Source organism: Oncorhynchus kisutch, linkage group LG18 (genome assembly GCF_002021735.2).
Source record: "Oncorhynchus kisutch isolate 150728-3 linkage group LG18, Okis_V2, whole genome shotgun sequence".
NCBI classification, from domain to species: domain Eukaryota; kingdom Metazoa; phylum Chordata; class Actinopteri; order Salmoniformes; family Salmonidae; genus Oncorhynchus; species Oncorhynchus kisutch.
This window is the reverse complement of record NC_034191.2, coordinates 43,987,238-44,013,441: the sequence shown is the minus strand read 5'-3', so window position 1 is coordinate 44,013,441 and position 26,204 is coordinate 43,987,238. Positions and strand designations below refer to the sequence as shown.

The following is a 26,204-nucleotide window of genomic DNA, read 5'->3' as shown; positions in this document are numbered from 1 at the left end:
TAAACTTTTTATTTGCGCTTTCCCTTTAAGACTGGCACCTGTTCCAATGAAGCTGATGCTGCTGATTCAGGTTTACTTTGGGTGAGGCTTGAGATTATCAGTTCAAACTCCTACTCAAGTGTATGCTTAAGCAATAAGGCCAGAGGGTGTGTGGTATTTGGCCAATATACCACGGCTAAAGGTTGTTCTTAGTCAAGAAACAACGCGGAGTGCCTGGATACAGCCCTTAGCCATGGTATATTGGCAATATACCTCAAACCACCAAGGCGCCTTATTGCTATTATAAACTGGTTACCAACGTAATTAGAGCAGTAAAAATACATGTTTTGTCATACCCGTGGTATATGGTCTGATATACCACAGCTGTCAGCCAATCAGCATTCGGGGATCGAACCACCCAGTTTATAAAATAGACCAACACACTATCTAATATTCAATTATTATCCAATCTACTATATTGTCATATGTGTATGAATAGCATAAGTTCATATGGAGATATTGTAAATTGTATTCAATTGTAATTTAATCAACAGGTTAAATTTCCTAATTTAAAATATATTATTGAGCATATCTCGATTGGTTTGTAAGCATGTCCTTATAGACTGTACATTCCCTTAATTTTTATGGCCCTCAATCAAAATAATTACTTAATGGTTACCCCTGGTGGATGAACAGGGAAACTAAAGATCCTCTACAGCAAGGCTGCCCAACCCTCTTCCTGGAGATCTACTGTCCTGTAGGTTTTCGATCCAACCCTAATTTAGCATATCTGATTCATCTAGTTAAGATCTTGTTGAGCAGCTAATTCGTAGAATCAAGTGTGTTAAATTAGGGATGTACTGAAAACCCACAGGACGGTAGATCTCCAGGAAGAGGGTTGGACAGCCCTGCTCTACAGGCACTGCAGGCATTTCACAATTGAGTATTTGGCATTACAATGCGTGACAATGAGTTGGCATGATAGCACTTGTAAACAGATTGGCACCCATGCCACATGCCAGTTCAAAACATGTGTTACACATACATTACACAATAACTTATATCCTTCCTGTTTGGCCCTGTCCGGGGGTGTCCTCGGATGGGGCCACAGTGTCTCCTGACCCCTCCTGTCTCAGCCTCCAGTATTTATGCTGCAGTAGTTTATGTGTCGGGGGGCTGGGGTCAGTTTGTTATATCTGGAGTACTTCTCCTGTCCTATTCGGTGTCCTGTGTGAATCTCTAAGTGTGCGTTCTCTAATTCTCTCCTTCTCTCTTTCTTTCTCTCTCTCGGAGGACCTGAGCCCTAGGACCATGCCCCAGGACTACCTGACATGATGACTCCTTGCTGTCCCCAGTCCACCTGGCCATGCTGCTGTTCCAGTTTCAACTGACCTGAGCCCTAGGACCATGCCCCAGGACTACCTGACATGATGACTCCTTGCTGTCCCCAGTCTACCTGGCCATGCTGCTGCTCCAGTTTCAACTTCCACCTGACTGTGCTGCTGCTCTAGTTTCAACTGTTCTGCCTTATTATTATTCGACCATGCTGGTCATTTATGAACATTGAACATCTTGACCATGTTCTGTTATAATCTCCACCCGGCACAGCCAGAAGAGGACTGGCCACCCCACATAGCCTGGTTCCTCTCTAGGTTTCTTCCTAGGTATTGGCCTTTCTAGGGAGTTTTTCCTAGCCACCGTGCTTCTCCACCTGCATTGCTTGCTGTTTGGGGTTTTAGGCTGGGTTTCTGTACAGCACTTTGAGATATCAGCTGATGTACGAAGGGCTATATAAATAAATTTGATTTGATTTGATTTGAACTTGGGGAAGAGGGAAGAGGAAATACATTTCTTTCCTTGTCAGAAACTCCCCAGATAAGGAGTGGCTACCGGTTCAATATAAAACGTAGCTCCGCAGCTCTGCTGTTGCTGGTTCCTGGGATCCTGACTGAAAGTAATGTAGAATATATTTATTTACTTTACCTCTTTGTAATGTCATCTCTATCACCTACACACTACAGTATAGTTGACATTGTAAATTACAATTTAAACAGTCTTCCATTGAGTTGGTGGTAGTCAACAGCATCTCAAAAACCCACCCAATAAGACCTACAGTACTGATGTCGCATTCAGAGGGGTCCTTATCGGTGCCATGAGAAGACTGCAGGATTCAAGTTAGTAGATTATTAAGTTAAATTTGCTCATTGTTAGATGCTGTTTCGTTACATTCTCGGCAGTTGGTGTGTCAGTGAATTTATGTTATGTAGTCAGGTGTCATTGGTGAGCCCTGTTTTCTTTGCAGTTTCAACTATACAGATGACCCCAACTATGGTCCCTTCCTGGTGAGTGTGAATGGTGTAGCTGGGAACAATACTGAACTCACTTTCTGGGAGCTCCTTGTTCAGACTGGGGGGAATGGGACCATAATCAGACCTGATGTGGGTGAGTATTGATGGAATGTCTTTTGGTCGGTCAATACGATCTGTCGGACCGTCTCTCTGTCTTCATCTTTCTCTTTCTCTGCAAAGCTAGAGAAATACAGTAAGGGAAAAAAGCACGCAGGAGTTATTTTATATTATTTACATTCATAAAATATAACAATTGTCACCAAAAGGTTGCACATACTGTATAATTACTCACACATTGTCCTATTTTGATATTATGTCTGCAGGTATTGGCTGTTACATCCCAAAACCAAATGATCATCCTGAATTTGACAATGTTCACCCCAAACACCACGAGTGGCAGTGGTACGAATCCTGGTGTGTTGTTGTTTTTGTTTTCTAATCTAAGCTTAACCCTTTCATCAGTGACTACCATACATAACCATAAAACCCTAACTGACCCCATACCTTAGTCACTACCATACCACACCTTAAGTCACTAACTAACCCCATACCTTAGTCACTACCATACCACACCTTAAGTCACTAACTAACCCCATACCTTAGTCACTACCATACCACACCTTAAGTCACTAACTAACCCCATACCTTAGTCACTACCATACCACACCTTAAGTCACTAACTAAGCCCATACCTTATTCACTACCATACCACACCTTAAGTCACTAACTAACCCCATACCTTAGTCACTACCATACCACACCTTAAGTCACTAACTAAGCCCATACCTTAGTCACTACCATACCACACCTTAAGTCACTAACTAAGCCCATACCTTATTCACTACCATACCACACCTTAAGTCACTAACTAAGCCCATACCTTAGTCACTACCATACCACACCTTAAGTCACTAACTAACCCCATACCTTATTCACTACCATACCACACCTTAAGTCACTAACTAACCCCATACCTTATTCACTACCATACCACACCTTAAGTCACTAACTAACCCCATACCTTGTCACTACCATACCACACCGTAAGTCACTAACTAACCCCATACCTTATTCACTACCATACCATACCTTAAGTCACTAACTAACCCCATACCTTATTCACTACCATACCACACCTTAAGTCACTAACTAACCCCATACCTTGTCACTACCATACCACACATTAAGTCACTAACTAAGCCCATACCTTAGTCACTACCATACCACACCTTAAGCCACTAACTAACCCCATACCTTATTCACTACCATACCACACCTTAAGTCACTAACTAACCCCATACTTTGTCACTACCATACCACACCTTAAGTCACTAACTAACCCCATACCTTCGTCACTATCATACCACACCTTATTAAGTCACTAATTAACTCCATACCTAACCATAAGTCACTTACTAACTCATTAGCAGGGAAGTTCACTTGCTTAATACATCTAAATCGGCAGATAAATATGTGGGTTTTTGTTGTTTTCTGTGAGTATGATTTTCAACCAGTGTAAAAGTTATTGTGTGATCATGTTGGAATAGACAGTAGCTCCTGATCAATACTGTTTTGTGATTGGAAAACGTGCCACAGTTGAATTTATGTAATTCAATTATAAAAACATGTTAATTCAATAATTCTCTCATTGTTTGAATTACATTTAATTTCATGAAGCTTTACCCTGACATCATAGCAAATACGCTGCAAAGGCATCTGTTCCTTGTAGTGTTGGAAAAAGTATGGAATTGTCATACTTGAGGTAAAGTCAGTACAGGTGAGTCACAGAGTAAAATACTACTTGAGTAAAAGTCTAAAAGTATTTGGTTTTAAATATACTTAAGTATTAGAAGTGAAAGTAAAAGTATCAACTATTTGAAATTCCTTATATTAAGCAAACCAGACGGCACCATGTTATTGTATTTTTATTTACAGATAGCCAGGGGTACACTGCAAATCTCAGACATCATTTACAAACTAAGCATTTGTGTTTATTGAGTCCGCCAGATCAGAGGCAGTATAGATGACCAGGGATGTTCTCTTGATAAGTGTATGAATTGTACCATTTTCCTGTCCTGCTAAGCATTAAAAATGTAGAAAGTCCTTTTGGGTGTCAGGGAATGTATGGCATAAAAAGTACATTATTTTCTTAAGGAATGTAGTGAAGTAAATGTTGTCAAAAATATGATTAGTACCGTTAAGTACAGATAACCCCAAAAAATTCTTAAGTACTACTTTAAAGTATTTTTCCTTAAGTACTTTACACCACTGGTTCCTTGTTCTTTCTTGGTAAAGACTAAGAAGAATGAAGATGGAAGATGAAGATGAAGAAAATGAAAACACCTCTTTGAAGACTGTTAAACAAATGTTAAATGAAGAACTCGGAATCAAATAAATATTTTTAATTAGACATACAATGAATGAAGGTAGTTAACCCCCTGAACCTGCCCGAAAAGGTATATTTTCAGTTCAAGGTAATTAGGTTGTACTCATAGAACAATTAATATTTGTGGGCATGGACACCAGAAAATATTGTGAGAATGGAGAACATTAATCTGAGATCTATGAGACAATCACTATCAACCTTTCTTGTTTTCAAAAATATTCACAGACATTATACTGCAATAGAAGCTCCATTGTTTTAGACCGGTTCCACTCTTACACAACAGAAGAGTTGGGTTTCATGTAGAACCTTATGTGGAAAGAGTTCTGCATTGAACCCAAAAGGGTTCTACCTGGAACCAAAAGGGTTCTTCAAAGGGTTCTCGTATGGGGATAGCTGACGAACCCTTCTGCATAAAACCCAGAGAATCTCACTGCCAATAGACTGCCGATAGGTACTTATCACAGTGGGACGCCATTCCTTCTCATGCTGGAACAAACATGGTAGCAACAAACCTGCCGTTTCTACTAGTAGAATCGCAATGTTCGTCACTGGCAAACAACTTAACTTTGAGCCAATTAGAAAGCACAGACCCCCACCCCACAGGAGTGAGAAAAAAATAGGGCATTTTCTCCGTACATCCGCTGTTAAATGTCATGAGCTAGTCACAATTTATATGTGACACCTTTCAGGAAACTAGGTGTATGTCGCACGTCCACGGGTTGTGTTAATGGCGCCGGAGGAGATGGCTGCCGTTTTACGGGCTCTGAAGCAATTGTACTATTGAGTGTGTTTTTTCGTGTTTTTTGTAACTTATTTTGTATATAATGTTTCTGCCACCGTCTCTTATGACCAAAAAGAGCTTCTGGATATCAGGACAGTGATTACTCACCTCATACTGGACAAAGATTTTTTCTTTAACGAGTCGGATTTACTTCCGACACCCGACAAGGCCCACATCCCCATCATTCGCATGAGAAATAGATGGAGATATCGGGGAGGTAGGTCGACACTGTAATATCTTATGTTTCACCGAGTCGTGGCTGAACGACGACATGCTTAAAGTAGAGCTGGCGGGATTTACGCTACATCGACAAGATAGAACCGCTGCCTCCGGTAAGACAAGGGGTGGCGGTCTGTGTATATTTGTAAACAACAATTGGTGCAGAAAATCTAATATTAAGGAAGTCTCGAGGTTTTGCTCACCTGAGGTAGAGTTACTCATGATAAGTTGTAGACCAGACTATTTACCAAGAGAGTTTTCATCTATATTTTTTATAGCTGTCTATTAACAACCACAAACCAATGCTGGCACTAAGTCCGCACTCAATGAGCTGTATAAAGCCATAAACAAACAGGAAATTGCTCATTCAGAGGCGACGCTCCTAGTGGCCACGGACTTAAATCCTTTTAACCTCATTTCTACCAGCATGTTAAACGTGCAACCAGAGAGAAAAAAAATTCTAGAACACCTTTACTCCACACACAGAGATGCATACAAAGCTCTCCCTCACCCTCCATTTAGCAAATCTGACCGTAATTATTTTCTCCTGATTCCTGCATACAAGCAGAAACTAAAGTAGGAAGCATCAGTAACTCAATCAATAAAGAAGTGGTCAGATGATGCAGATGCTAAGCTACAGGACTGTTTTGATAGCACAGACTGGAATATGTTCCGGGATTCTTCCCGATGGCATTGAGGACTACACCACATCAGTAAAGTTATTGGAGTGGCCATCACAAAGCCCTGACCTCAATCCCATTGGGGGAAAAAAATTCACCACACTTATTGTGGGATGGTTGTGAAGGCTACCTGAAGCGTTTGACCCAAGTTAAACAATTTAAAGGCAATGCTACCAAATATTAATTGAGTGTATGTAAACTTCTGATCCACTGGGAATGTGATGAAAGAAATAAAAACTGAAATAAATTATTCTCTCTACTATTTTTCTGACATTTCACATTCTTAAACTAAAGTGGTGATCCTAACTGACCTAAGACAGGGTATTTTTACTTGGATGAAATGCCAGGGATTGTGATAAACTGAGTTTAAATGTATTTGGTTAAGGTGTATGTAAACTTCCGACTTCGACTGTGCAGTGTATATTGAAAAGGGCTGTTAGGTTGGAAATGATTCAATTTAACATGCTCAATTTTAGAATGAAAAAATACATTGAGCTACTATAAATGATTTGGAAGCATGCCCTTATTTTATATAAAAATGGTTCTGGCCCCCCATTTAAGTTGCTACATACTGGAAGGGGGACCCCTGGTGGACAAGTTCATTTAAAGAGCCCACTCTATAGATTTATTTAGAATAATATTTGATGTAGGGACATATTTGAGGACACAATGGTAGTCTACATAGGGGATTAGGCACAGGACCAGAAACATTGCATTTGAACTCTGGGGCTATCATTCTGGAGCATAATAATGTCATGAGTCTTAAGCATCATAATGCCCAGTGTTGGGGAGTAGTGAACTTCATGTTGGCTGGAGGAGGGAAATGGAAAGGGGGAGATAGAGAGAGTTAAGGAGATTAAGGAGAGGTTGGATGGAGAGATGGAGGACCTTGTGAAGGATCTCTGTGCACTGCTGGAGAAGATCGAGAAGGAGGGAGAGAAGATATAAATAAAGGAGGGGGTGTTGGAGAAGGGAGTGGAGTTCGCAAAGGATGAAATGAAGAAGAGGAAGGAGGAGGTAAAGAGGAAAGAGAAGGAGGTGGCAAGGCAGAGAGATGAGGTGGAAAAAGGCAAACCGAGGAAGAAGGACAATGAAGTGGAGAGAGTTGGAGTTGGAAAAGGAGAAAGAAAAGTTAGAGTGGAGGAATAAGATTGTGGAAAGGGGGAAAGTGGATGTGGATGAGAGATTGAAAAAGATGACAAGAACAGGAGAGATGATTCAAAATGGATATGAAAGAGAATGCAAGGGAGGAGGTGAAGAAAGTGAGAGAGGAGTTAGTGGGATTGAAGAAGAAGATAAAAAAGGGAAAAGAGGGGCAGGAAAGGGGAGAGAAAGAAGTGGAGAGAAAGAGGGAGTATGAGGAGAGGAAGGTGGAGGTGGAGCGTGTGAAGAAGGATATGGAGGAGAGGCTAAATATGGAAATAGAGGGGGTGAGGATAGAGACGGAGGACAAGAAAGAGAAACAGGTGGGGTAGATGAAGTTAGAAATGGAGGAGAAGCTGAAGATGAAGGTAGAGAGGGTGATGGCAAAGATAGAGGAGAAGAAAGAGAAAGAGGTGGAGTTTGTGAAGGCGGGGACAGAGGAAATGTGGAACACCAAGATGAAGACAGTGAGAGAGTTCATTGAGGTTGTGGGAGAGAAGGTAAACAAGAAAGGAGCTGGGAAGGAAGGACATAGAGGAGAAGAGAGAGAAGCAGGTGAAGCGGAAAAAGGAGTTGGAAGAGAAGTGGAGGATAGAGATGAAGAATCAGAGAGTAGATTAAGAGAATGGAAGAGGAGACAACAGAGAGAAAGGAAATCGAGAGAAAATCGGAAGATATGAAGAGATTGATGGAGGAGTTGGAAGGATTGAAGGAGAAGATGAAGGAGAGTGAGAAAGAGGTAGAGGGTTAAGGACATAGAAAGCAGGGTCAAGAAGGAAATGGAGTTGGTGAGAGAGAAGGTGGAGGGAGAAAATGAGAGAGTGAGAGAGATTATGGAAGGAGAGGATAGACTGAATGAGGAGAAAAAGAAAGACAAGGAACCATACATGGACGCAGTGCTGGAGCTGAAAAAAAGAAAAAAGGACTGGAGAATGTAGGACAAAACCTTGAGGGGGGGGGTTGCGTGATTGTGTGAAGAGGGCCTGAGATGTTCAAAGACATAGCAGAAAGAGAGAGCAGATGAAGATTAGCGATTAGCTATGAGTTAGAAGCCAGTTGCAGGATGAGAGGAGGGAAGCATCAAATAGCCCCCGTGATATGCAACTTTTCAGGGAAGTTAGGAACAAATATACACAGGCAGTTAGAAAAGCTAAGGCAATATTTTTCAAACAGAAATTTGCATCCTGTAGTACTAACTCAAAACAGTTCTGGGACACTGTTTAGTCCATGGAGAATAAGAGCACCTCCTCCCAGCTGCCCACTGCTCTGAGGCTAGGAAACACTGTCACCACTGATAAATCCACTATAATTGAGAATTTCAATAAGCATTTCTCTACGGCTGGCCATGCTTTCCACATGGCTACCCCTACCCCGGTCAACTGCCCGGCACCCTCCACAGCAACACGCCAAAGCCCCCACCATTTATCCTTTACCCAAATCCAGATAGCTAATGTTCTGAAAGAGCTGCAAAATCTGGACCCCTACAAATCAGCCGGGCTAGACAATCTGGACCCTCTCTTTCTAAAATGATCTGCCCGAAATTGTTGCAACCCCTATTACTAGCCTGTTCAACCTCTCTTTCGTATCATCTGAGATTCCCAAAGATTGGGGCGGCAGGGTAGCCTAGTGGTTAGAGCGTTGGACTAGGAACCGGAAGGTTGCAAGTTCAAACCCCCAAGCTGACAAGGTACAAATCTGTCATTCTGCCCCTGAACAGGCAGTTAACCCACTGTTCCTAGGCTGTCATTGAAAATAAGAATTTGTTCTTAACTGACTTGCCTTGTTAAATAAAAAATAAATAAAAAATTGGAAAGCTGCCACGGTCATCCCCCTCTTCAAAGGTGGTGACACTCTAGACCCAAACTGCTACAGACCTATATCTATCCTACCCTGTCTTTCTCAGGTGTTCAAAAGCCAAGTTAACAAACAGATTATTGACCATTTCAAATCCCACCATACCTTCTCCGCTATACAATCTGGTTTCAGAGCTGGTCATGGGTGCATCTCAGCCACCCTCAAGGTTCTAAACGACACCATAACCGCCATTGATAAGAGACATTACTGTGCAGCCGTATTCATCGACCTGGCCATGGCTTTCGACTCTGTCAATCACAACATTCTTATTGGCAGACTCGACAGCCTTGGTTTCTCAAATGATTGCCTCACCTGGTTTACCAACTACTTCTCTGATAGAGTTCAGTGTGTCAAATCTGATAGAGTTCAGTGTGTCAAATCGGAGGGCCTGTTGTCCGGACCTCTAACAGTCTCTATGGGTGTGCCACAGGGTTCAATTCTTGCTGCTGGTGATCCACCTCTACGCAGACGACACGATTCTATATACTTCTGGCCCCTCCTTGGACACTGTGTTAACTAACCTCCAGATGAGCTTCAATGCCATACAACTCTCCTTCCGTGGCCTCCAACTGCTCTTAAACGCAAGTAAAACTAAATGCATGCTATTCAATTGATCACTGCCTGCACCTGCTCGCCCGTCCAGCATCACTACTCTGGACGGCTCTGACGTGGACAACTACAAATACCTGGGTGTCTGGTTAGACTGTAAACTCTCCTTCCAGACTCACATTAAGCATCTCCAATCCAAAATTAAATCTAGAATCGGCTTCCTATATCGCAACAAAGCATCCTTCACTCATGCTGCCAAACATACTCTCGTAAAATTGACCATCCTACCGATCCTCGACTTCGGTGATGTCATCTATAAAATAGCCTCCAACACTCTACTCAACAAACTGGATGCAGTCTATCACAGTGCCATTAGTTTTGTCACCAAAGCTCTATACACTACCCACCATTGCGACTTGTGCGCTCTCGTTGGTTGGCCCCCACTTCATACTCGTCGCCAAACCCACTGGCTACAGGTTATCTACAAGTCTCTGCTAGGTAAAGCCCCGCCTTATCTCAGCTCACTGGTCACCATAGCAGCACCCACTCGTAGCACGCGCTCCAGCAGGTATATCTCACTGGTCACCCCCAAAGCCAATTCCTCCTTTGGTCGTCTTTCCTTCCAGTTCTCTGCTACCCATGACTAGAATGAATTGCAAAAATCTCTGAAGCTGGAGACTCACATCTCCCTCACTAGCTTAAACACCAGCTGGCAGAGCAGCTTACAGATCACTGCACCTGTACATAGCCCATCTGTAAACAGCCCATCTATCTACCTATCTCATCCCCATACTGGTATTTATTTATTTATTTTGCTCCTTTGCACCCCAGTATCTCTACCTGCAAATTCATCTTCTGCCGATCTACCATTTCAGTGTTTAATTGCTATATTGTAATTACTTCGCCACCATGGCCTATATATTTCCTTAACTTACCTCATTTGCACTCACTGTATATAGACTTTTTGTTTTCTTTTGTTCTACTGCATTATTGACTGTATGTTTTGTTAATTCCATGTGTAACTCTGTGTTGTTGTATGTGTCGAATTGCTACGCTTTATCTTTGCCAGGTCGCAGTTGCTAATGAGAACTTGTTCTCAACTAGCCTACCTGGTTATATAAAGGGGAAATATATATTATTTTTTTTTATACGGAATTGACCGCCACTGCGCAGATACCTCTATGGCCATAGCCACTATTTACTAACAATTGCTTGTATACATAACCAGAGACACTATTCAGGTTACATTAAATGGACCACAGGTAGCATGATCTTGTTTGGATGGATTAACTACCTTTAATTAAAGGTAGTTAATCCAGGTAGGTTAGGTTTCACATTTTTTAAATATATTTTATTTAATCAAGAGGTTCAGTTTACTAATTTAAAATATATTATTGATCGTATCTTGATTGGTTCGTAAGCGTGTCCATAAATACTGTACTTTCCATTCATTTTTTGTGGTCCTCATTCTAAATATTTACTTAATGATGACCCCTGGTGGGTGAACAGTGAATCTAAAGATCCTCTGAGGCAGGGCTTCCCAACCCTCTTCCTAGAGATCTACTGGTCTGTTGGTTTTCGATCCAACCCTAATTTAGCATATCTGATTCATCTAGTTAAGATCTTGTTGAGCAGCTAATTCGTAGAATCAGGTGTGTTAAATTAGGGTTGGACTGAAAACCCACAGGACGGTAGATCTCCAGGAAGAGGGTTGGACAGCCCTGCTGGCACTCATGTCACATGCCAGTTCAAAACATGTGTTACACATACATTACACAATAACTTGGGGAAGAGGAAATACATTTCTTTCCTTGTCAGAAACTCCCCAGATAAGGAGTGGCTATCGGTTCAACATAAAACGTAATGTATGAAATGAGTACTGGACACTTCCAACAGAACCTGAATACATGATGAGTATGATCATGGCATCTTTTCTCTCCGCAGCTCTGCTGTTGCTGGTTCCTGGGATCCTGACTGAAAGTAATGTAGAATATATTTATTTACTTTACCTCTTTGTAATGTCATCTCTATCCCCTATACACTACAGTATAGTTGACATTGTAAATTACAATTTAAACAGAGTCTTCCATTGAGTTGGTGGTAGTCAACAGCATCTCAAACACACCCAATAAGACCTACAGTACTGATGTCGCATTCAGAGGGGTCCTTATCGGTGCCATGAGAAGACTGCAGGAGACCACTGCAGGATTCAAGTTAGTAGATTATTAAGTTAAATTGGCTCATTGTTAGATGCTGTTTCGTTAGATTCTCGGCAGTTGGTGTGTCAGTGAATTTATGTTATGTTGTCAGGTGTCATTGGTGAGCACTGTTGTTTTTGCAGTTTCAACTACACAGAGGACCCCAACTATGGTCCCTTCCTGGTGAGTGTGAATGGTGTAGCCGGGAACAATACTGAAAACACTTTCTGGGAGCTCCTTGTTCAGACTGGGGGGAATGGGACCACAATCAGACCTGATGTGGGTGAGTAATGATGGAAAGCCTCTTCTCTCTCTTTCTCATTTTTTTGTGGGGTATTTGCTGAGGGACAAATCACCCGATATAAATTAGGGGAAAAGCATGCATGTTATTTACAATGGCATTCATAATATATAACAACACCTCTGTCACACAAATGTTGCACATACTGTACAGTATAACTACTCACACACGGACCTATTTGGACATTATTTCTGCAGGTATTGGCTGTTACATCCCTGAACCAAATGACCGCATCATCCTAAAATTTACTGAGTTCGTCTCGGGCTCGCACTCTGTGAGTGGCAACAGTTCAAATCCTGGGAACCTCACAGCAGGAAGTAATGTAGCATTTTTTAAACTTCTAGAACTTGTTTACCTCTTTGCAATGTCATCACCACAGTATTGACATTGCAGGCAACATGGTTTTTCAACAGACACTTCCAGACTAGATTCCATTGAGTTGGTGGTAGTCAACAACATCTCAAACACCACCAACAAGACCTACAGTACTGACATTGCATTCAGAGGGGTCCTTATCGGTGCCATGAGGAGACTGCAGACCAATTCAGGATTCAAGTTAGTAGATCACTAGCTTCCATTGTGTCATTGTGAGATGCTGTAGATTGTTAAATATGCGTTCAAATCATTCATGTTTGAGCAATTGTCTTGTGTAGAACCTTTCATTGACCATGAACAGACAATATTATGTAGTGCAAGGTGTCATTCATTGCATGGCATGGAGTGATACTGCATTTTGCACCTTGTTCACTGTCAAACGTAATTGTGGTATTCTAACATTTCACAATGACTCAAATTAAAATCAATTCATTATTCTGTTGTTTTTGCAGTTTCACCTATACAGATGACCCCAACTATGGTCCCTTCCTGGTGAGTGTGAATGGTGTAGCTGGGAACAATACTGAGAAGACTTTCTGGGAGCTCCTTGTTCAGACTGGGGGGAATGGGACCACAATCAGACCTGATGTGGGTGAGTAGTGATGGAATGTCTTTTGGTCGGTCAATACGATCTGTCGGACCGTCTCTCTGTCTTCATCTTTCTCTTTCTCTGCAAAGCTAGAGAAATACAGTAAGGGAAAAAAGCACGCAGGAGTTATTTTATATTATTTACATTCATAAAATATAACAACTGTCACCAAAAGGTTGCACATACTGTATAATTACTCACACATTGTCCTATTTTGATATTATTTCTGCAGGTATTGGCTGTTACATCCCAAAACAAAATGACCGCATCATCCTGAATTTTACAAAGTTCACCACAAACTCCGCAAGTGGCAGTTGTACGAATCCTGGTGTGTTGTTGTTTTTGGTGGGTTTGTTTTTTTGTTTTCTAATCTAAGCTTAACCCTTGCCTCAGTGACTACCATACATAACCCTAAAACACTATCTAACCCCATACCTTCGTCACTACTATACCACACCTTATTAAGTCACTAATTAACTCCATATCTAACCCTAAGTCACTTACTAACTCATTAGCAGGGAAGTTCACTTGCTTAATACATCTAAATCGGCAGATAAATATGTGGGTTTTTGTTGTTTTCTGTGAGTATGATTTTCAACCAGTGTAAAAGTTATTGTGTGATCATGTTGGAATAGACAGTGGCTCCTGATCAATACTGTTTTGTGATTTGAAAATGTGCCACAGTTTTGTTTTAATACAATTTGTCATTCAAATAAAAAAACATGTTAAATGAAATAATTCTCTCATTGTTTGAATTACCTTTAAAATTCATGAAGCTTTACCCTGACACCATAGCAAATACGTTGCAAAGGCATGTGTTCCTTGAAGTGTTGGAAAAGTATGCAATTGTCATACTTGAGTAAAAGTACAGATACCTTAAAAGAAAATGACTCAAGTAAAAGTGAGTCACAGAGTAAAATACTACTTGTGTAAAAGTCTAAAAGTATTTGGTTTTAAATATACTTAAGTATTAGAAGTGAAAGTATCAATTATTTGAAATTCCTTATATTAAGCAAACCAGACGGCACCATGTTCTTGTATTTTTATTTACAGATAGCCAGGGGTACACTGCAAATCTCAGACATCATTTACAAACTAAGCATTTGTGTTTAGTGAGTCCGCCAGATCAGATAACCAGGGATGTTCTCTTGATAAGTGAATGAATTGGAAGATATGCCTGTCCTGCTAAGCATTCAAAATGTAAAGAGTACTTTTGTGTGTCAGGAATGTATGGCATAAAAAGTACATTATTTTCTTTAGGAATGTAGTGAAGTAAATGTTGTCAAAAATATGATTAGTACAGTAAAGTACAGATAACCCAAAAAACGACTTAAGTACTACTTTAAAGTATTTTTCCTTAAGTACTTTACACCACTGGTTCCTTGTTCTTTATTGGTAAAGACTAAGAAGAATGAAGATGGAAGATGAGGATGAAGAAAATGAAAACACCTCTTGAAGACTGTTAAACAAATGTTAAATGAAGAACTCGGAATCAAATAAATATTTTTAATTAGACATACAATGAATGAAGGTAGTCAACCCCCTGAACCTGCCGAAAAGGTATATTTTCAGTTCAAGGTAATTAGGTTTTACTCATAGAACAATTAATATGTGTGGGCATGGACACCAGAAAATATTGTGAGAATGGAGAACATTAATCTGAGATCTATGAGACAATCACTATCAACCTTTCTTGTTTTCAAAAATATTCACAGACATTATACTACAATAGAAGCTCCATTGTTTTAGACCGGTTCCACTCTTACACAACAGAAGAGGGCACACACAGAGAAAAACACAGATCAGGAACAATATATACTTGCACTGTCAATAAAGGTGAAATTCAGTACTTTACAACTAATTGCAACAAATTGCACGCATGCCTCTATCACTTCCATTGATTTTTTAGCTAGCAGAGGCAAAGGTAAGCTGAAGTTTGTATTGTCAAAACCATGGATTACAGTTTCTCCTGGCCCACAGACTACTGTCAGGTTCAGGAACCATCTATGTAAAATACTGAACTTCCCATTCAAATCTTCAGTCTCACAAAATAAAATATTGTGGGAATAGAGATCCGATATCTGATATCTTTCTAAAAATGAGTCAGAGACTATCAAACTTCCTTGTGCATCACTGGTTTCATGACTTACTGGCAATGTCGGGAGGAATGTTCATTTGGACGTCAAACTGAGTAGTTGGGTGGATCAAAAGGAAAGCTTGATCCACCCAACGACTCAGGTTTTGTTTTACATTCTCCAGTCCTTTTTTTCTTTTTTTCAGCTCCTGCACTGGTTCCTTGTCTTTCGTTTTTCTCCTCATTCACTCTCTCCTCTCCTTCCGTAATCTCTCTCACTCTCTCATTTTCTCCCTCCACCTTCTCTCTCACCGACTCCATTTCCTTCTTGACCCTGCTTTCCATGTCCTTAACCCTCTACCTCTTTCTCACTCTCCTTCATCTTCTCCTTCGATCCTTCCAACTCCTCCATCAATCTCTTCATGTCTTCCGCTTTTCTCTCGATTTCCTTTCTCTCTGTTGTCTTCTCTTCCATTCTCTTAATCCACTATCTGATTCTTCATCTCTATCCTCCACTTCTCTTCCAACTCCACCTTTTTCCGCTTCACCTGCTTCTCTCTCTTCTCCTCTATTTCCTTCCTTCCCAGCTCCTTTCTTCTTTACCTTCTCTCCCACAACCTCAATGAACTCTCTCACTTTCTTCATCTTGGTGTTCCACATTTCCTCTGTCCCCGCCTTTACAAACTCCACCTTTCTCTTTCTTCTCCTCCATCTTTGCCATCACCCTCTCTACCTTCATCCTCAGCTTCTCCTCCATATCTAACTTCACCTACTCCACCTCTTTCTCTTTCTTGTCCTCCGTCTCTATCATGACTCTCTATTTCCATATTTAGCCTCTCCTCCATATCCTTCTTCACACGCTCCACCTCCACTTTCCTCTCCTCATACTCCCTCTTTCCCTCCACTTCTTTCTCTCCCCTTTGCTGCCCCTCTTTTCCCTTTTTTATCTTCTCCTTCAATCCCACCAACTCCTCTCTCACTTTCTTCACCTCCTCCCTTGCATTCTCTTCCATATCCATTTTAATTCTGTCCGTCTCCTATTTATTTTGAATCATCTCTCCTGTTCTTGTCATCTTTTTCAATCTCTTATCCACATCCATAATCTTATTCCTCCACTCTAACTTTTCTTTCTCCTTTTCCAACTCCAACTTTCTCCAAAATGTCCAGCTTCTTTCTCTTTCTCCAGTTTCTCTTTCTGCCTATCCAATCCCTTGTCTTTCATATCTTCCTCCTCCTTCTTCTTCTCCACTTCATTGACCTTCTTCCTCACCCTCGGTTTGTCTTTCTCCACCTCGTCTCTCTGCCTTGCCACCTCCTTCTCTTTCCTCTTTACCTCCTCCTTCCTCTTCTTCATTTCATCCTTTGCGAACTCCACTCCCTTCTCCAACACCCCCTCCTTTATTTCTATCTTCTCTCCCTCCTTCTCGATCCTCTCCAGCTCTTCTTCAGCCATGCATACAGATCCTTCACAAGGTCCTCCTTCATCTCTCCATCCAAACTCTCCTTAATCTCCTCCTTTCCATTTCCCTCCTCCAGCCAACATGTAGTTCACTACTCCCCAACACTGGGCATTATGCTGCTTAAGACATTATTATCCTCCAGAATGATAGCCCCAGAGTTCAAATGCAATGTTTTTGGTCCTGTGCCTAATCCCCTATGTAGACTACCATTGTGTCCTCATATATGTCCCTACATCAAATATTATTCTAAATAAATCTATAGAGTGGGCTCTTTAAATGAACTTCTCCACCAGGGGTCCCCATTCCAGTATGTAAAAACTTAAATGGGGGGCCAGAACCATTTTTATATAAAATAAGGGCATGCTTCCAAATCATTCATCACAAAACACACTGTTTTTCAATGAAGATCTACAGTAGCCTCAGTAGCACTCTGTAGGGTAGCACCATGGTGTAGCTGGAGGACAGCTAGTTTCCATCCTCCTCTTGGTGCATTGACTTCAATACAAAAGTGAGGAAGCTTGTGGTTGACACCCCCTTCCATAGACTTACACAGTAGTTACATGTACAACCACTTATGCTGCAAATACTACGTCCAAAATAACACTTTTTTTACTGCAGTAATTTTGCAGTGTAACTGCAGTTACAGTGCAGTATAAATGTTCACTTGCAGTACACTGCAGTTATTCTGCAATCACTGCACCCAAAATATCATAGTCAACTGCAGATACTGCACTTTTACTGCAGCTTCAAAACTTTTTGTAATGGCATGATTGTAGTGGTTTACTATAACACATTCGTTCTAGTAGCTATGATGACTTGAAGTTAGCTTATATGGCTACAACGATGCAGGCTGTGTGTAACAGTTAGCGGTCATGATATGATGGTTTGGCTTGGAATGGTTTTTTCAGGCTTTTCACAGACAGCTGATGTGTTTTGCACTGAAGTACACAAACAAAGGGAAAAGGTGAGAGGAGAGGGCCTAGATGCGAAAAGGAATGACCGAAAAATCAACGGGGCTCATGCTGTTTGTATGTGGCTGCTATAAAAGCGTTTTAATATGGCACAAGATGTTGGCAAAAGACCTACCTGCACTTCCAAACTGCAAATAATAGCAGGGAGCAGCGACCTAAATGATCAGACTGAAAACATGCGAAGAAATGTTATCCGGTGAAATTATGAAGCGAGTAGACGGAGAAATACAGCTTCATTCTACCCAACAAGAACAGCAGGATCAACATACAGCCCGCACTTCTCTTTACAGACTAGACAGTTGAGTTATTTAGACCGCACAACAACGACTCAAAGAGTACAGTATGGTTTAGAAACTCTGTGACTGACTGGCATGACAAAGTTGATCCTGGCACCCGAAAATACGTTTGCATCCGATCAACAAAATACTAGGTTCATCATTGTATCCAGAAAACTGCCCATATCCGTCACGATACTCGTTTTGTCCGACTACTCGGCACACCCCTATATGAAAGTGAACTGTGTTTGCGTGTGATCAGGGGTGTATTCATTCCGCCAATTCTGTTGAAAAACATTTATTAGAAGGAAACAAAAAGAATGGGGATAAACATATTTTATTTATTTAACTAGGCAAGTCAGTTAAGAACAAATTCTTATTTACAATGGAGGCTTACGGCCAAACCCTAACCTGGAAGACGCTGGGCCAATTGTGCACTGACCTATGGGACTCCCAATCACCGACAGTTGTGATACAGTCTGGAATCAAACCAGGGTCTGTAGTGACAATTCTAGCACAGAGATGCAGTGCCTTAGACCTCTGAGCCGCTCAGGAGCCCAAAAACATACCTGAAATTGTCTAATAGAAATTCTCGTTTGCAACTGTTGGACTAATGATTACACCCTAGATCAGCTTGATGTAGGCAATATTGTGAAATGCGGTATTCACTGTGTCAATGTCTGTCAACTTGATTATTCTAATTTCTCTCCACCTATGCACCTACGTTGTAAACTTTCATTCATATTCTAGGTTGTGGCAACCTCATGATGGGTAAAGGGAAAAGTCGAGGATCATGTAGGAACCTAAACCTATTGATGTTACATTGAACTGGATGAATGGAATATGAATGACAGTCATCCAATATGCTGTAATCGAAATAAGGCCATGCTCCTATAAAAAATATTGTCCTCCCTCATATTAAACGGAATTGACCGCCACTGCGGAGATACCTCTATGGCCATAGCCACTATTTACTAACAATCGCTTGTATACATGACCAGAGCCACTATTCAGGTTACATTAAATGGACCACAGGTAGCATGATCTTGTTTGGATGGATTAACTACTAACTAACTACTACTTAATTAAAGGTAGTTAATCCAGGTAGGTTAGGTTTGACAAAATTCATATATTTTAATTAATCAACAGGTTCAGTTTCCTAATTTAAAATATATTATTGAGCGTATCTAGATTGGTTTGTAGGCGTGTCCATATATACTGTACTTTCCCTTAATGTTTTTGTGGCCCTCAATCTAAAAAATTACTTAATGGTTACCCCTGGTGGATGAACAACGAAACTAAAGATCCTCTACAGCAGGGCTGCCCAACCTTCTTCCTGGAGATCTACTGTCCTGTAGGTTTTCAGTCCAACCCTAATTTAGCATATCTGATTCATCTAGTTAAGATCTTGTTGAGCATCTAAATCGTAGAATCAGGTGTGTTAAATTAGGGTTGCACTGAAAACCCACATGACGGTAGATCTCCAGGAAGAGGGTTGGACAGCCCTGCTCTACAGGCACTGCAGGCATCTCACAATTGAGTATTTGGCATTACAATGCGTGACAATGAGTTGGCATGATAGCACTTGTAAACAGATTGGCACCCATGCCACATGCCAGTTCAAAACATGTGTTACACATACATTACACAATAACTTGGGGAAGAGGAAATACATTTCTTTCCTTGTCAGAAACTCCCCAGATAAGGAGTGGCTACCGGTTCAACATAAAACGTAATGTATGAAATGAGTCCTGGACACTTCCAACAGAACCTGAATACATGATGAGTATGATCATGGCATCTTTTCTCTCCGCAGCTCTGCTGTTGCTGGTTCCTGGGATCCTGACTGAAAGTGATGTAGAATATATTTATTTACTTTACCTCTTTGTAATGTCATTTACAATGTCAACTATACTGTAGTGCATAGGTGATAGAGATGACACTACAGTATAGTTGACATTGTAAATGACAATTTAAACAGAGTCTTCCATTGAGTTGGTGGTAGTCAACAGCATCTCAAAAACACCCAATAAGACCTACAGTGCTGATGCCGCATTCAGAGGGGTCCTTATCGGTACCATGAGAAGACTGCAGGAGACCACTGCAGGATTCAAGTTAGTAGATTATTAAGTTAAATTGGCTCATTGTTAGATGCTGTTTCGTTAGATTCTCGGCAGTTGGTGTGTCAGTGAATTTATGTTATGTAGTCAGGTGTCATTGGTGAGCCCTGTTGTTTTTGCAGTTTCACCTACACAGAGGACCGCAACTATGGTCCCTTCCTGGTGAGTGTGAATGGTGTAGCCGGGAACAAAAATGAGAACAATTTCTGGTGAGATTCTTGTTCAAACTGGGGGTAATGGTAAACCAACTACCATTGACCTGATGTGGGTGAGTAATGATAAAAAGGCTCTCTCTACAAAGCTACAGAATTAAAAACATTTGTTGTTTGTTTGCTGAGGGACAAGTGCAACACATTGACACATTGAACATATAATCGTCCGATTCAAATAAAGGGAAAAACATGCTATTGACCTTAACTTACATTCATAAAATATAACAACTCCTCTGTCACACAAATGTTGCACATACTGTACAGTATAACTACTCACACATTGACCTATTTGGACATTATTTCTGCAGGTATTGGCTGTTACATCCCAGAACCAAATGACTGCATCATCCTGATTTACTGTGTTCATCCTGGGCTCACATTCTGTGAGTGGCAACGGTCAGAATTCTGGGAAGCTGACAGAAGTACGTAATTATTTTAAAAAAACTTCTAGTTGAATCGAGTACAGGCTTACATAAATGACAACAGAGACAGAATGCAATATTGACAAATAAATACTCCCCTAGATTCATGCCCAGTGTTTGAAAGAAAGGAAAGTGATTACTGTACGAGTGAGCCCATAGGTTTATCTGCAACCGTGGCAGAATTGCCTTAGTGGGCCATGTTCATAGGCTAAAGTTAATAGACGAATGACATTCAGCACACTTGCTAATAGGAAAGGAGGAAGAGAGACGTGAAGCTAAGCTGATGAGTTAATATTAGACACAACCCAAGATACCTGCTATGCTAAATGAGGTAACATTATAAAGACTACCCTATGAATACTTGCTATGCTGTTGAGGTATTGTTATAGATACTACCTGCTATGCTGATGAGTGAGAGAAAGCGATGTGAGTTATGAGTTTACTAGATTCATGAAAAGTGACGGTCCATTCACACCATCCTTGCTGATTGAACTTTGTAACTACAAAACATGTTTACCTCTTTGCAATGTCATCACCACAGTACTGACATTGTAGGCAACATTGTTTTCAACAGCCATCCAGACTAGATTCCATTAAACTGGTGGTAGTCAACAGCATCAAATTAGTAGATTATTAGCTTCCATTGTGTCAAATCAAATGTTATTGGTCACAAACACATAGTTAGCAGATGTTATTGCGAGAGTAACGAAATTCTTGTGCTTCTAGTTCCGACAATGCAGTAATATCTAACATTAATCTAACAATTCCACAACAACTACCTAATACACACAAATCTAAGTAAAGGGATGGAATAATAAGATATACATATAAATATATGGATGAGTGATGACCAAGCACCAAAGGCAAGATGCAATAGATGGTATAAAATACAGTATATAGATGGTATAAAATACAGTATATAGATATGAGATGATTAATGCAAGATATCTAAACATTATTGACTAGTGATCAATTTATTAAAGTGGCCAATGATTTCAAGTCTGCATGTAGGCAGCAGCTTCTCTGTTTTAGTGATGGCTGTTTAACAGTCTGATGGCCTTGAGATAGAAGCTGTTTTTCAGTCTCTCGGTCCCAGCTTTGATGCACCTGTACTGAACTCGCCATCTGGATGTTAGCGGGGTGAACAGGCAGTGGCTCGGTTGGTTGTTGTCCTTGATGATCTTTTTGGCCTTCCTGTGACATTGGATGCTGTAGGTGTCCTAGAGAGCAGGTAATTTGCCCCCGGTGAGGCGTTGTGCAGACCATACTACCCTCTGGAGAGCCTTTGCGGTTGTGGCCGGTGCAGTTGCCGTACCAGGCGGTGATACAGGCGGTGATCTATGGAGTTTTTCCCAGCCGCCGTGCTTCTACACCTGCATTGCTTGCTGTTTGGGGTTTTAGGCTGGGTTTCTGTACAACACTTTGTGACATCAGGTGATGTAAGAAGGGCTTTATAAATACATTTGATTGATTGACAGCCCGACAGGATGCTCTCAATTGTGCATTTGTAAAAGTTTGTGAGGGTTTTAGGTGACAAGACAAATTTCGCTGTTCGCTGTTGTGCCTTCTTCACCACACTATCCGTGTGGGTGGACTATTTCAGTTTGTCCGTGATGTGTACGCCGAGGAACTTAAAACTTCCAACCTTCTCCACTGCTGTCCCATTTATGTGGATAGGGGGGTGTTCCCTCTGCTGTTTCCGGAAGTCCACAATCATCTCCTTTGTTTTGTTGACGTAGAGTGAGCGGTTGTTTTCCTGACACCACACTCTGAGTGCCCTCACCTCCTCTGTAGGTTTGATTGAGTTGGAGGTGTGCATGGCCACGCAGTCACGGGTGAACAGGGAGTATAGGAAGGGGCTGAGCACGCACCCTTGTGGGGCCACATCGTTGAGGATCAGCGGAGTGGATCACCACCTGGGGGCGGCCCATCAGGAAGTCCAGGACCCAATTGCACAGGGCGGGGTTGAGACCCAGGGCCTCAAGCTTGATGATGAGCTTGGAGGGTACTGTGGTGTTGAATGCTGAGCTGTAGTCAATGAACAGCATTCGTACATAGGTATTCCTCTTGTCCAGATGGGATAGGGCAGTGTGGGTGTGATGGCGATTGCATCATCTGTGAACCTATTGGGGTGGTATGCAAATTGAAATTGGGTCTGAGAGAAGTGAGTGCTACGGGGTGATAGTCATTTTGTCCTTGTCAGATGCTGTAGATCGTTAGAAGTGCATTAAAATCATTAATGTTTGAGCAATTGTCTTGTTTAGAACCTTTCAGTGACCATGTACAGACAATGTTATGTAGTGCAAGGTGTCATTCATTGCATGGCATGGAGTGATACTGCATTTTGCACCTTGTTCACTGTCAAAAATAATTGTGGTATTCTGGCATTTCACATCTCAAATGAAAAATAAATACATTGTTCTGTTGTTTTTGCAGTTTCCACCAAACAGAGGACCCCAACTATGGCCCCTTCCTGGTGAGTGTGAATGGTGTGGCTGGGAACAATACTGAGAACTTTCTGGGAGATTCTTGTATAGACTGGGAGGAATGGGACCACAATCAGACCTGATGTCGATGAGTAATGATGTAATGTCTTTCGGTCACAGTGAGGAAAATAGCTATTTTCAATCATTTACTTTCACAAAATTTAACAACTGTCACAAACATTTTGCACATACTGTATAACTATTCACACCATTTGGACATTATTTTCACAGGTACTGGTTGTTACATCCCAGAACAAAATGACCACATCATCCTGAGATTTATAAGGTACACCCCAAGCTTGCAATTTGCGAGTGGCAGCGATATGAATCGTGGCTTGTTGTTGTTTTTGGTGTGTTAGTTTTTTTGTATTATTTATCTAAGCCTAACCCTTGCCTCAGTGGCTGCCATACCACACCCTAAGTCCATAACTAACCCCATACCTAACCCTAAATCACTAACTAACAGCTAAATTGCTAGCAGGGAGGTTCTCTCGCTTAATACGTGGTTTTGACTGGTTTCTGGGACAGTGATTTTCAACCAGTTGTAAAAGTTATTGTGTGATCATGTTGGAACAGACAGTAGCTCCTGATAAATACAGTTTTGTGATTTGAAAATGTGCCACAGTTTGTGCTACAATTTATGCTTTTCAACAAAAAAAAACATATGAATTAAATAAGTCTCTTTGTTTGAATTACACATTACATCCAGGCTATATCACAACCGGCCGTGATTGGGAGTCCCTTAGGGCGGCGCACAATTGGCCCAGCGTCGTCCGGGTTTGGCCGTGTAGGCCGTCATTGTAAATGAGAATTTGTTCTTAACTGACTTGCCTAGTTAAATAAAGGTTAAATAAATTAAAATATAAAAATAAAAATCATTTCATTTCATGTTGAAGGTTTACCCGGACATCATAGTAAATACGCTGCAAAGGAATGTGCCCCTTGTTCTTTCTTGCTGAAGACTAAGAAGAATGAAGATTGAAGATGAGGATGAAGAAAATGAAAACACCTCTTTGAAGACAGTTAAACAAATGTGGAACTGCTAGAAATAACAGTGTAACTTACGTTGCCATGGCAAAGATAGTGGTGTCTCTCTATCACAGGTGAAGGATCTTTTAAATGAACAAAAAGAGTTCTACAAGCAGTTGTTTTGTCCAAATACTGGTGGTTTCAACTAATAAAATAATGGACGACCTGATCAGAGAGGTCCAGGACCTGAAGGACAGCTTGCAGTTCTCCCTGGGTCAGCTCGATGAGTTGAAACAGAAGAATGGCAAGATTACAGCAATCTGTAAGTCATTGAAAGAGGACATCAGTTCTGTGTTTGAATCCATGATAACAATGACGGATAAATCATCTCATGGGATAATCAAGGCGGAATAATGGTTGTGGACGGAATTGCAGAATCTCCATGAGACCTGGACAGAGTCTGAGGACAAAGTGAGGGAAATGATCTCTGAGAAATTGAAGATGGACCACAGGAAGATTGAGGTGGAGCGTGCCCATTGGACTGAAAAACCCACCACTGGCCCAGGTGACAAGCCCAGGCCAATAGGTAGCTGTTCAAGGACAAGGTAGCTGTTCTGGAGAGAGCCAAGAACTTGACGAGGACAATCCCGAAGCTGACAATCCCGAAGCTGACAAACGAGGACAATCCCGAAGCTGTGCGCCAGAAGAGGAAAGAATCCCAGCCATGAAAGCAGCCAGAGCGTGTGGGGACATTGCTTACATCCGCTATGACATCCGCTATGACAGGCTCATTGTCCACCCTCCCTCCCAGAAGCCCAAAGCCTATGGGTTCGTAGCTTCAACCCTGCAGCACAAACACACACACCAATTGATTAATGGACTGCTGAATGTACATTTTTTCTCTTGCTTTGTTTGTTCTTTTCCATTTTATGTCTATATCTGATGTTGTGCCGTTGTTATTGTTAAACCTCTTACAGCTACCCCCCTACTTTTTTCAATTTCCGCCTGAAGACATACCCAAATCTAACTGCCTGTAGCTCAGGCCCAGGACCAAGGATATGCATATTCTTGGTTTCATTTGAAAGAAAACACTCTGAAGTTTGTGTAAATGTGAATTGAATGTAGGAGAATATAACACAATAGATCTGGTTTAGATAATACAATGAAAAAACCATAAGTTTTTTCATTTTTATTGTTGTATCATCTTTAAAATGAACAAGACAAAACAAACATTCAGATAGGATGATGGGGACAATTTCAGTGAAAAACATAAGAGGGCAACAGTACTTGTGCAAAGTTTCAGAATGATAACTTCCAAAATGAGTGTGCTACATGATATTTATCATGAAGTCACCCAGGTGTCCCACACAAGTAGCCCAAATGTACCCAAGTAGCCAAATTGGTGAAGTTATACATTTTGAATGGAATAACTATATACAAAATACCAAAATGGTATTCTAACACACCCCCCCAAAAAATTGAGAAAAAACATGAAAAAAATATATACATTTACAAAATAACACTTTCAATATTTGGAAGACCCTCAGTCCTCTACACAATATTGTGCTACACAATATTGTGATGCCTCCATGCTGTGCCCTTTTGGCCCTGAGGCACATCCATGCCTGCAGAAATAAATTTGGGCAGATGAACACCACTTGTGACAGGAGCTGGATGAACCAGATTCAGTGGGGGATGGACACCTTGGCACTGGGGGCTCCCATTCGGAGTCAGTGTCACTGTGAAAGAAAATGTTCAGTTAGAATAGTTTCACATATGAGCCCTGTATCAACAGGTATAATAAACAGATATA

The 26,204-nt window shown here is 41.1% G+C and overlaps 1 protein-coding gene and 1 long non-coding RNA gene across 2 annotated transcripts; both read left to right on the top strand.

The window, feature by feature from the left end:
- Positions 1-1,827: 1,827 nt before the first annotated feature.
- Positions 1,828-4,475, top strand: LOC116354840 (uncharacterized). The gene is made up of 4 exons (XR_004204079.1): positions 1,828-1,933; positions 2,034-2,153; positions 2,282-2,421; positions 2,651-4,475. It is a non-coding gene; the product is annotated as an uncharacterized LOC116354840 (long non-coding RNA).
- A 7,278-nt stretch (positions 4,476-11,753) lies between these two features.
- Positions 11,754-14,137, top strand: LOC109909672 (transcobalamin-1). The gene is made up of 8 exons (XM_020508677.2): positions 11,754-11,799; positions 11,884-11,919; positions 12,020-12,152; positions 12,281-12,420; positions 12,636-12,755; positions 12,852-12,993; positions 13,266-13,405; positions 13,635-14,137. The coding sequence occupies exons 3-8, from the start codon at positions 12,118-12,120 to the stop codon at positions 13,775-13,777; spliced, it is 720 nt and encodes a 239-aa protein (XP_020364266.1). The 5' UTR covers positions 11,754-11,799; positions 11,884-11,919; positions 12,020-12,117; the 3' UTR covers positions 13,778-14,137.
- Positions 14,138-26,204: the final 12,067 nt, after the last annotated feature.

Coding starts and splice junctions, on each gene's coding strand:
- LOC109909672 (XM_020508677.2), top strand. CDS start 12,118: ATGAGAAGACTGCAGGAGACCACTGCAGGATTCAA. Junction 12,421..12,635: donor CACAATCAGACCTGATGTGG/GTGAGTAATGAT, acceptor TTATTTCTGCAG/GTATTGGCTGTTACATCCCT. Junction 12,994..13,265: donor CAGACCAATTCAGGATTCAA/GTTAGTAGATCA, acceptor TTGTTTTTGCAG/TTTCACCTATACAGATGACC.